We start from the raw sequence: 12,564 nt of genomic DNA, 5'->3' as shown, positions 1-12,564 counted from the left end.
GGCAGCTTTCTCTCTGAGGTTTGCAGCGGTTCCTGGGGTTCTGAGAAGCAGAGCCTCTGGGAACGGGACTGAGGGCAGCCATAACTGCTCCCTCCGCCCGCCCTGTTTGATCCCGCCCCGCCCAAGCCCTGCGCAGAGCCATTTGCCGGATCGCCTCAGGCAAAGGCTAGATTAGCACCTCCCCAGAGGACAGAAGTTTTCCGCGGCAGACACAGCTGATTCACACAGCCAGTCGGCCTGGTGGTCAAATCCCTCTAGTATTAACTACAACAATCAAGGCTCAACTAGAACAAGACTGCGCACAAAGACCACTAGGGGGTGCACCAAGAAAGCATAAAAAATGCGGAGACAAAAAAACATGACAGAAATGGAGGATATAGAGCTAAAAATCGCAATTTTGAGGGCTTGCAAAAATGTGCTAGAAGCTGTCAATAAACTTGAGGAGAGAGTCACGAAAACTAATGAGACCCTCGATGCTATGATAAAGAACCAACTAGAAATTAAGCATACACGGACTGAAATAAAGACTATTATACAGACACCCAATAGCAGACCAGAGGAGCGCAAGAATCAAGTCAAAGATCTGAAATGCGAAGAAGCGAGAAACACCCAACCGGAAAAGCAAAATGAAAAAAGAATCCAAAAATACGAAGATAGTGTAAGGAGCCTTTGGGACAGCTTCAAGCGTACCAACATCCGAATTATAGGGGTGCCAGAAGAAGAGAGAGCGCAAGATATTGAAAACCTGTTTGAAGAAATAATGACAGAAAACTTCCCCTACCTGGTGAAAGAAATAGACTTACAGGTCCAGGAAGTGCAGAGAACCCCAAACAAAAGGAATCCAAAGAGGACCACACCAAGACACATCATAATTAAAATGCCAAGAGCAAAAGACAAAGAGAGAATCTTAAAAGCAGCAAGAGAAAAAAAGTCAGTTACCTATAAGGGAGTACCCATACGACTGTCAGCTGATTTCTCAACAGAAACTTTGCAGGCCAGAAGGGAGTGGCAAGAAATATTCAAAGTGATGAATAGCAAGAACCTACAACCAAGATTACTTTATCCAGCAAAGCTATCATTCAGAATTGAAGGTCAGATAAAGAGCTTCACAGATAAGGAAAAGCTAAAGGAGTTCATCACCACCAAACCAGTATTATATGAAATGCTGAAAGGTATCCTTTAAGAAGAGGAAGAAGAAGAAAAAGGTAAAGATACAAATTATGAACAACAAATACACATCTATCAACAAGTGAATCTGAAAATCAAGTGAATAATCTGATGAACAGAATGAACTGGTAATTATAATAGAATCAGGGGCATAGAAAGGGAGTGGACTGACTATTCTTGGGGGGGAAAGGGGTGAGGGGGATGCGGGAAGAGACTGGACAAAAATCGTGCACCTATGGATGAGGACAGTGGGTGGGGAGTGAGGGAGGAGGGTGGAGTGGGAACTGGGTGGAGGGGAGTTATGGGGGGAAAAAGAGGAACAAATGTAATAATCTGAACAATAAAGATTTAACTAATCAAAAAAAATAAAGTCTATTTTGTCTGATAAAAAAAAAAAAAGACTTAGTCTTTTCATCTGGATGGACCTCCTGTTAGGTCTTCTCATGGCTTAGCAGTATGAAGTTGTACTCTATAATGATTAGAACCATTTGAGGAAACTTTTAGGATTTATGTTGTCTGTGCCCAAACCCAGATCAAATCAGAATTTCTGAAGTAGAACCTTAGCACTGGTATATCTTAAAGTTCCCTAGATAATTCTAGTGTATAACCAAGTTGACAACACTACTCTAATAACACATGTACTTCACCAGTTAAAGAAAGACAAATACCATATGATCTCACTTACATGTGGAATCTAGTGAACAAAATAGTAAAAGAGGCATGAATACATGGAACACACTATCACTTCTCAGAGGGGAGGAGGAAAAGGGTGACTAGGTGAAAGAAGGTGAAGAGATTAGCCAAAGAACATATATGCATAACCTACATAACCTATAGACAGACAACAGTGTGGTGATGGTCAGAGAGAAGGGGAGCAGAGGCTGGGTGGAGGTGGGCATCTGTAATAGTGTCAACAATGAAAATAAAGTTAAAAAAACAAATGTATGATCTGTCTAAAATTAAAAACATATACAGGTTCACTGTTGTAAGAAATAATGTGTGCCCTACACATATTAAAGTGTATATATAGTTGTAATAATGAAATGGGAACAAAAATATTTTCCTCAGATGAAAATGCTTTAGAAAAAATATAAGGGTCATATAAATTTAAGATATAGTTTATTAATTTAAATAAAAATCCTACTTGAACTCATCCAATGATTAACATTACAAAATTAAAATGTTTCCCTTTTCTTCAGACGCAGCTAAATCTAGGAAGACGTCCAATTATTTCAGATTGGTTCGACTACATACCTTCAACGAGATACAGGGATCCATGTGAACTATTACATCTTTGCAGAATAACCATCAGGTCTCAACTACTGACCAACAACATGCTCCCAAATGGGATATTCTCACTTCCAATTCCTGTTCGTCTCCAGAATTACCTGAATTTAGAAAGTTAACACGTGTTTTTTCTGAGTTCTTCAAGGATACTCACCATTGTATGGCTTAGAAGTTAATAAACTATTAACTTCATGCAAATTTTGATTGCATTAAATATTCACATGACACCCTAAATGAGACAATTTTAAACCAACATATAGCTCTTCCCATTACCTTTCTATACTGTGGAAGAAATATAGGCATTTTACTTACATATTTTATATTTACCCTTTTAGTCCACTCTTAACGGTTGTCTTACCTTAGAGCATTCTTGCTACTTGTGGAAATTTTGATCATGTTAATGTTCTGAATTCTCAAGCTCTTCTTATTAGCATGTAGTAAGCAAGATAAATAGTACTTTTATATTATGCAATCATATTAACACATATTTATTTACTAAGTTATTTTGCAACTAAAATATTATAGTTGGCAGTAGGGAATAATCAAGGAAATTAAGATGTAATGCCTTCTTTGAGAAGAAATTCTAATTCTGTGGCAGCCATAGTTGCAAATATAAAGAATTAGTCAACTAAAGGGTAGCAGTTGGAAGTAGAATGACAGAAATGGATTACATTTTTAAATAACTTGCCTTAAATTACAATATGGGGCTTTGGTGGTTTGGTATATAATATATTTAAATACTAGCTCAGTAGTATTTTTTAATATATATTTATTGATTTCAGAGAGGAAGGGAGAAGGAGAAGGAGATAGAAACATCATTGATGAGATTGGCTGACTCCTGCACACCCCCTACTGGGGATCGAGCCTGCAACCTGGGCATGTATTCTTGATTAGAATCGAACCCAAGACCCTTCAGTTCGTAGGCTGATGCTCTAAAACTCACTCAAGAAGATTAAAAATACTGGCCAGGGCAGTATTTTTAATCTATACTAATAATAGAGGAATATGCAAATTGGCCAGGACACCATCATGTAATGACCAACCAGGATGGGGACAGGGCCATGGCCGAGAGCTCTTTGGGACTCGAAGGGCGCAGAGAGGAAGGGAGAGAAGATAGGCACTTAGGGGGATGAGGCCAGGAGGGAGCGCAGATAGGGAGTTAGGGGAATCAGGCCAGGAGGGGAGCGCAGATAGGCAGTTAGGGGGATCAGGCAGGCAGGCAGGTGAGCAGTTAGGAGCCAATGGTTCGTGATCCTGGATTGGAGAGGGTGCAGGCCGGGCTGAGGGACCCCCATACCCCCGTGCATGAATTTTGTGCACCAGGCCTCTAGTTGAGATATAATTGTCAAATATCATAAGTTTCCAGTGTACATAATGATTCAATATATGCATATATTCCAAAATGATCACCACACATGGTTACAATATTTTTCATGTGATGATAACATTTAAGATCTATTCTCTTGCTCTGGCCAGGTAGCTCAGTTGGTTGGAGCATCATCCCATACACCAAAAGGTTGCGGGTTCAATTCAGGGCACATGCAGATTTGATCCCTGACCAGGGTGTGTATGGGAGGAAACCAGTCAATGTTTCTCTCTCTCTCCCCACCCCTTCCTTCTCTAAAATCAATAAACAAATCCTCAGGTGAGGATTAAAAATATCTATACTAATAAAAGAATAATATGCTAATTAGACCAGGAGACCTTCTGGACATCCTTCTGGACAAAGCCATGGTGGCGGGGCCAAGGCAGAGGCAGTTAGGGATGGTCAGGCCAGGAGAGGAGGGAAGTGGGGGGTGATCAGGCCAGCGGGAGGGGGGGGAGTTGGGGGTGAGCAGGTGGGCAGGGGGGCCAGTTGGGGGTGAGCAGACCAGCAGGGGGACAGTTAGGGGTGAGCAGGCCAGCAAGGGGGGGCAGTTGGGTGCAAAAAGGCTGGCAGGGGGGGCAGTTGGGGGCAAGCAGGCTGGCAGGCAGAGTGGTTAGGAGCAATCAGGCAGGCAGGCAGGTGAGCAGTTAGGAGCCAGCAGTCCTGGATTGCGAGAGGGATGTCCAACTTCTGGTTTAGGCCCAATCCCACAGGAATCAGGCCTAAACCGGCAGTCGGACATCCCCCGAGGGGTCCCAGATTGGAGAGGGTGCAGGCCGGGCTGAGGGACAACCCCACCCCTTTGCACAAACTTCATGCACCAAGCCACTAGTAGTAGTAAAATAAAAAATCTATTCTCTTAGCAACTTTCAAGTATACAATAGAGTATTATTAACTTCTTTATTTTATAAGTGGAAGTTTGTGCCTTTTGACCACTTTCACACATTTCACCCACCCCTAAATTATATACATTTTGATGCAAAAAGATAATTTTGATCCAACATTACATTAAATTGAAAACATTATTAGTTAAATATATATGTTCTTTGCTTACAAAGAATCCTATCTTTTAAAAAACTGGAATTTATTCAACTACAACTTTTTAGCCCCTTTCTAATATTTAGAATACTAGACTTTTCTCTATTAAACTCTGAGGTCAAACCATGACAACACAAATACGAGAATTGGTAGAGAATTCTCCGTGTTTCTCTCATTTTTCTGCCTGTCCTATGAGCAAAGACACTGGCCACCTCATTCCTTTTTGGGTTTTTTTTCCCAGTCCTTAAAACAGGCTCTTTAATAACATTTATGTCTTCATTGAAGAGCTTCGCTTTTCCCACCCAGCACGGGACTGGGGCCAGCACCTGCAGGGAAGCAGGGTCCCCTGGACGATGGACACGATGGCGGTTGCAAGGCGGGTCTGGTGGCATCAGGGCCTTGGCGCTGGGCTAGTAGGAGTACTGGTTCTCCACCGTGTGCGTGTGGCGTGTGTGCGGCTGCGGGATCCCTTGCCGGGCGCAGCCTCAGGGGGCTCCTCTGCACCACTCGCCTCCAGCAGCCGCTTGATGCTGTACCTGCGGCTGCGAGTGCTCACTGACTACCTTTTTAAGGATGTTTGTATAGTGAGCAGCATTGAAAGGTAGAGACAGTGTCTCCCTATGAGCAGAGGGTAGGTTGCTCAGTGTCTCCTAAGGAAAAGGTAATGTCTTCCCAGGGGGAAAAGGTAGAGAATGTTTGCTTAAAGCTCATTAGAAAAGACTGGAGTTTCCCAAGCTTGGGGTTCCTTAGCTGTAACACAAATCCATTGTGAGCACATCTATATGGACCATTCCATGTTTCAGAGGATGGGGATGCATGGAACCAACACAAACATGCCACCCAGCTGCATGCTCAGCCACTAGTAATCAAGTCTTTTGTTTTTGACCCAGGACTTTTTTGTCTTCTGACAACAAACATCAAACTATGGTAGGCTAAACTGCTAGTCTGCAAGTAAGGGAAAAACCTTGGACCCTTTATAGTTTTTTTCTTTTACATTGAGATATAATGACATATGATATTACAGTAGTCCCGCCTCATCTACAGTTTCACTTTCCATGGTTTCAGTTACCCACAGTCAACTGTAGACTGAAATATTAAATGGTAAATTGCAGAAATAAATAATTTGTAAGCTTAAAAACTGCATGCCATTCTGAGTAGCATGAGAAAGCTTGTGCTATCCTGCTCCATCTTGCCTGGGATGTGAATCATCCCTTTGTCCAGCATATCCAGACTGTAGGAGCTTCCTGCCTGTTAGTCACATGGTCACTGTCTGATCTGATAACCAACTGTGGTATCCCAGTGTCTATGTTCAAAGACCCTTATTTTACTTAATAATGGCCCCAAAGTGCAAGAATAGTGATGCTGGCAATTCACATATGTCAAAGAGAAGCTGTCAAGTACCTCCTTCAAGGGAAACGGTATGTATAGGAAAAAGCATAGTATACATAGGGTTTAGGACTATCCACAGTTTCATACATCTTCTAGGGACCTTGGAACACATATCCTACAGGTAAGAAGAGGCTACTATATATTCATTTTATATATAAAACAACATGATTCAATATATGTATATATTGCAAAATGATGACTACAATAAGTCAACATCTGTCACCATACATAGCAAGGCAGTCATGGTCCCCCCCCCTTTTTTTTTTAAATACATTTTTATTTCAAAGAGGAAGGGAGAGGAAGAGAAAGATGGAAACATCAATAATGAAAGAGAATCATTGATTGGCTGCCTCCTGCACACCCCTACTGGGAATCGAACCATGACCTCCTGGTTCATAGGTCGATGCTCAACCACTGAGCACACGAGCCGGGCCTATCACAGTTCTTGACAATGAGATTCTGTTCCCCACCTCATCACTATGTATTTGAGGATACATTTTGATAGATTATATCAGATAGTATCCATTCTTACTGTTTACTTCAATCTGAGAACCATCAAAAACTTTGACAATTCATAGGTAAAGAGTATTTATTTTGATTTTATAGTAAGATTAAAAAAAACACAACTATATGATTTAGCCCTGGCCAGTATGGCTCAGTTGGAGCATCATTCTGTGCACTAAAGGGTCTTGGGTTCAATTCCCAGTCAGGGCACATATCCAGGTTTCGGGTTCGATACCTAGTCAGGGAGTGTATGGGAGGCAACTGATAGATGTTTCTCTCTCACATCAATGATTCTCTCGGTTTCCCTCTCCCTTCCTTCCTGTCTAAAAATCAATAAAAAACACATACTCGGGTGAGGATTACAAAAAACAAAACTATATGATTTAAGTTTCTAAAGAACAGCATGGAAACAGCAAAGTGGCAAAATAACTAGGTTACTTGCTTTTCCTTTCTTTCCATTTTCATTCCTGTGAGGTACAAATGCATTATTGGACTGAATTTATATACTGAATTGAACTATACTTAATTATAATGTTGCATATTTTAAGCTCATAAATAAGTATATAGAAGTTCATAGTACACACTGTATATTAACATTTGAATATTTTTAATAGTAGCATAAACATAATTATATATAACTAGAGGCCCGGTGTATGAAATTCGTGCATGAGGGGGTGTCCCTCAGCCTGGCCTGCACCCTCTCACAATCCGCGACCCCTCAGGGGATGTCTGACTGCCGGTTTAAACTGGCAGTCGGACATCCCTCTCGCAATCCGGGACCACTGGCTCCTAAACGCTCCCCTGCTTGATCGCCCCAACCCCTCTGTCTGCCTGCCTGATTGCCCCTAACCACTCGCCTGCCTGCCTGATCACCCCTAACCACTAGCCTGCCTGATTGCCCCTAACTGCTCGCCTGCCTGCCTGGTCACCCTAACCTCTGCCTTGGCCCCTGCCACAGCAGCTTCGTCCAGAATGATGTCTGGAAGGTCGTTCAGCTGTCCGGTCTAATTAGCATATTATGCTTTAATTATTATAGATTTACCAAACATCATGGTGATAGATGGTATAGCAAGGAATTATTCAACTGAGAAATGTACTAAACCTGGCCCTCTGACATTTTATTATATGTTTAGCCCAACAGTCATGATACACACCTCTAAGCACAGTACTAACTCAATAACTTTTTAATCTAATTCAGATAGTTAAAAATGTGCTAATATGAAAGAAGTATTAAAAATACACTTAGTCTAGCTTATAAAGAAACACTAGAGTGCTGATTCAGGTAAAGTCATTTGTTTGGGAAAATATTTCAGCAAATCATTTTACATTTATTCTCTGATTTCCATTTGTTTTTTTCCATTCCTCCTTTTCTTACATCTTCAACAGTAAAGGGAACTTAATGAATTTGGTCTAGTCATCACCTTTACTGAACATGTCTCATATCTATGTTAGAGGATGGGCAATAAGCAACACCTAAATTTCTAGAGCTTCTCATTGGAATTCTTATTACTTCCCTATTTCTCAGCATGGTTGAGGGCTCAACACCCATAATCACATTTAATCCTTCCCTTAGTTTGGCAGGGCTGCCATAACAAAGTAACACAAACAGGATGGCTTAAAATAACAGAAATGAATTGTCTCAGAGTTTTGGAAACTAGAATCAAGTTTCCAGCAGAGCTATGCTCCCTATGAAACCTGTAGGGGAATCCTTCCTTGCCTCTTTCTAGCTTCTAGTAGTTTTCTAAGAACCCTAGTGTCACTCCAATCTTCTGTAATCACATGGCAATCTTCTTATAAGGACAGTAGTCATATTCAATTAGGGGCACACCCTACTAGTATAACCTTATCTTAACTAATTACATTTGAAATTATCCTATTTCCAAATAAGGTCACATTCTGAGGTACAGAGGGTTAGGACTTCAGGTATCTTTTTTGGGGTGTGTGGGGGGGGGAGGGGGCGGCAATTCAACCCATAATACCTCCCTTCAGCAAAAAAGTGATGAGTCACTAATCTTGTTAATCTTTCACTAAATCTCCTTAGTAGCTTGCAAATCAGTATCTTTTCTCTTCCAGGAGTCACTCTACTCTCTCCATTTTTCTCTTCTCCTCCCCTCATCCCCACAATTCTGTTCTACTCTCACTGCTTCTACCTTTAATGGTCAACTCTCTACTGGACTACCAAAATAGTCTCTTAAACAATCTGGTCTCCTTTACTATGGTTTCAATCACCCTTCCCCAAATCATTCATGCTATCACTCAGATGATCTTTCTAAAATGGAAATCTAATCATGCTATCCCTCCACTACCACCACCATCGCCCTCTCCCACCCTGTGAGAACAAACACTCCTTAAAACTCTTCAGGGGTGTATAGGAGAAATTTATATTAAGCACCTAGATTCATCTTTTTGCTGCTCTATTTTGCTGCTCTCTCATACACATTCTAACCCCAGCTAAACCAAGCTGCTTACTGTTTCATATTTCTTTGCTTTTACATATGCTGATCCTTCTAAAATGCTTTTCTCTTCCTAAATATCTGGTATACTTTACTATCTTTTAAACTCCCTTGACCCACAAACAACTGTATACTTTTTTGTGCCACTACCCTTTTTAATATGTTCCTCTATAATTGTACTTACTACATGGTGTTTCAACTCTAATATATATATTTGCTCTTTACTACTCCTGAAATATCTACCTCAAGGTCAGACATCTTTTGTACTCCTAGCACCTAGTATGTTATCTGTTCTATACTAAATTAAATCTTTAAAAAACTGACTATACCTAGTACAGAGAACATGTGGGATAACTGGAACTCTCTCTACATGGCTGATCATAATACAAAATAGTAAAGCCACTCTGGAAAATAATTTAGCTGCTTTTTATGAAGTTAAATATATACTTATGACATGCTGGACCTATTTTACTCCTATTTAACTGAGATAAATTAAAACAACACTCACACAAACATCTGTACATGCATGTCTGTAACAGTTTTATTCATAATTACAAAAAACTGGAAACCCCAAATGTCCTTCAAAGAGTGAATTGGTAAACTGTGGTGATACAAACAATGAAATACTAATCAGCAATAAAAAGGCACAACAAGAAGGATACATTCTAAAACACATGCTGAGTAAAATAAGCCAGTCTCAAAGGTTACATGCTATATGATTCCATTTGTTCGACATTCCAGGAAAAAATATATAGGGAAGGATTACTTAATCATTCCCTGTAATAGGGGTCAAGGAAGGAATTGACTATGAAGGGATAATACTAAGGGAGTCATTTGGGGGTGATGGAACTGTTCTCTGTCCTGATTGTGGTAGTGGTTCCAAAAATCCATAAATGTGTACCATTTAACCAAAACTGTATATCATAAATTAATTTTACAGTATATAAATTTTAAAATAAACAAATGCATTGCTTCCTAAGCATAAGCATAAGCTGCCCTTTCCCTCCCCTCCCACATATCTTACCCCTAGCCTTAAAAAAGATGACTTCATGTGAGGAGAAAAGTGGAACAGACTAAAAGAATGCCTTTGAGATGGAAATTAAAGGAATTTGCTACAACATTATGGACAGTTATCTTAAAAAGCTGGATTATGAGATAATGATTTATAATTTTAGAGAAAGGCAAAGGCGAAGAGGCCTAAAGAGGAGAGCAAATAGACCTTAAATTTTTTTTTAAATGGCTTGTCTTCCTAGTATTCACCTCTTTCTATAGTACCATGACATAATAATTATATCTTCGTGTACTTTGCTTTTTTTATGTTTCTGTTACACACAAAAAGATTAAAAAAGTAATTTAATTTTAAGAAGATACAAATTTTTTCAGAATTCCAAATCTAAAATGAAAGAAATTAATCAGCTGCACATCAAAAGCTCTAAATGATGAAAAATTTCTTAAAAGTCTGGTTGAATCTAATATTGGGATTAAATCTAAAGGAAAACTAATACAATTAAGGAAATGATATTCAGTATATTTAATACTTTGCACCTGTCTCTGCATGCCTGTTTCTCTTCCATGCCTGCTCCCCTCTGCCTTTTATTGCTTCCTCCCTTTTCTTCCCTATCCTCCCAAACAATATGCATGCCCTCTTCCTCCCCAGTGCCTCCTAGAAATTTGCCACAAGCTTAAATTATCTAACTGGTTTTAGGAATTATTGCATAAAATATTCTTCATTTCAAAGGCCATGAATTAAAATATAGCTAGTAGTCAAATTCAAATACTGTGGTACTCTCTTCCTAAAACAGGACAATGGGGAATATAAGTAGTATAAGAGAATATCCTATATAATAGAAGGCTAAGCCCTGACTGGTTTGGCTCAGTTGATAGAGCGTCGGCCTGCGGACTCAAGGGTCCCGGGTTCAATTCCCGTCAGGGGCATGTGCCTTGGTTGTGGGCACATCCCCAGTGGGGTGTGCAGTCCCCAGTGGGGGGCGTGCAGGAGACAGCTGATCGATGTTTCTCTCTCATCGATGTTTCTAACTCTCTGTCCCTCTCCCTTCTTCTCTGTAAAAAATCAATAAAATAAATTTTTTTTAAAAAAGGCTAATATGCAAATCGACTGAACAGTGGAATAACTGGTCATTATGACGTGCACTGACCCCCAGGGGGCAGACGCTCAATGCAGGAGTTGCCCCCTGGTGGTCAGTGCACTCCCATAGGGGAAGCGCTTTTCAGCCAGAAGCCCTGAGCCGGGGAGCAGGCCTAAGCTGTCAGTCAGACGTCTCCAGAAAGCTCCTGGACTACGAGAGGGCGCAGGCTGGGCTGAGAGACCCCCACCCCCCAAGTGCAGGAATATTAAACTAGGGCCTGGTGCATGAAATTCCTGCACGGGTAGGGTCCCTAGGCTGGGCCAGCAATCAGGGCCGATCTGTGGGGCAACCAGGGGGGCGATCGGGGGGTCCCCACTGGCACCAGCCTTGGCTGGCCAGGGCCTGTGGGCTGGGGGCAGCTTCTGCATTGAGCGAATGCTCCCTGGTGGTCAGTGAGCATCATAGTCACCAGTCGTTCCACTGGTCATTCCACCATTCAGTCAATTTGCATATTAAGCTTTTATTATGTAGGATATCAAATGTAAATACTAACACTAACTTAACATTTACTCTTCCAACAGTATGTGTGTAATTTGAATTATAACTTTTTCAATATATCTTGTTACTAATATGTACTTAGAATACTGAAAAAGTTTAATAAAGTCAAACATATTAATAATAAATTTATAAGGCAAAATATGTGTATGCCAACAAAAATAGGGCCCTAACCAGTCTGAATAATTTTTTGGCCAAATTACTATTAATTCTGAAGACTACTGAATGTATACCCTGAGTTCCAGAAACTTAATTGTCCAAGAAAAAAATAACTTCTCTATCTTAGGCCTCTGGGCTGAGATTATGGGCTGAGATTATATAAATAAGTCATTTACTGTAATGGAACTGTAACAATAAGGTGTTTGAGAAGACAGCAGCTCTTTACAGTTACTGAACAACTGACGGTCTTCCATTTTATTTTGTCCATTTATGAAACAACAATGACCTGTGGGTAAATTCTAAAATGGTGGTGTAAGTCACACGCCTATGGAAAAATAGTTCTATAAAATGTTCTCTGTGAAGCAAGAAATGAGGTAAAGAAATTGATATTATGTCCTAACTGGTTTGGCTCAGTGGATAGAGTGTTGGCCTGCGGACTGAAAGGTCCCAGGTTCGATTCCGGTCAAGGGCATGTACCTTGGTTGCAGGCACATCCCCAGTGGGGAGTGTGCAGGAGGCAGCTGATCGATGTTTCTAACTCTCTATCCCTCTCCCTTCC

The 12,564-nt window shown here is 40.6% G+C and overlaps 1 protein-coding gene across 1 annotated transcript in view; it reads left to right on the top strand.

Annotated features, from left to right (window-relative positions):
* Positions 1 to 2,648, top strand: part of ASB17 (ankyrin repeat and SOCS box containing 17) — a 14,821-nt gene extending 12,173 nt beyond the window's left edge. Inside the window, exon 3 of the mRNA XM_005871927.2 lies at positions 2,367 to 2,648. Coding sequence (XP_005871989.1) covers positions 2,367 to 2,573 — 207 coding nt within the window. The 3' untranslated portion in view covers positions 2,574 to 2,648. The remainder of the gene's footprint in view (positions 1 to 2,366) is intronic.
* The last annotated feature ends 9,916 nt before the right edge of the window (positions 2,649 to 12,564 follow it).

This window comes from Myotis brandtii, unplaced genomic scaffold, assembly GCF_000412655.1.
Source record: "Myotis brandtii unplaced genomic scaffold, ASM41265v1 scaffold36, whole genome shotgun sequence".
Lineage (NCBI taxonomy): Eukaryota > Metazoa > Chordata > Mammalia > Chiroptera > Vespertilionidae > Myotis > Myotis brandtii.
The sequence above is the reverse complement of the archived record's forward strand: the minus strand, read 5'-3'. Positions and strand labels throughout refer to the sequence as shown.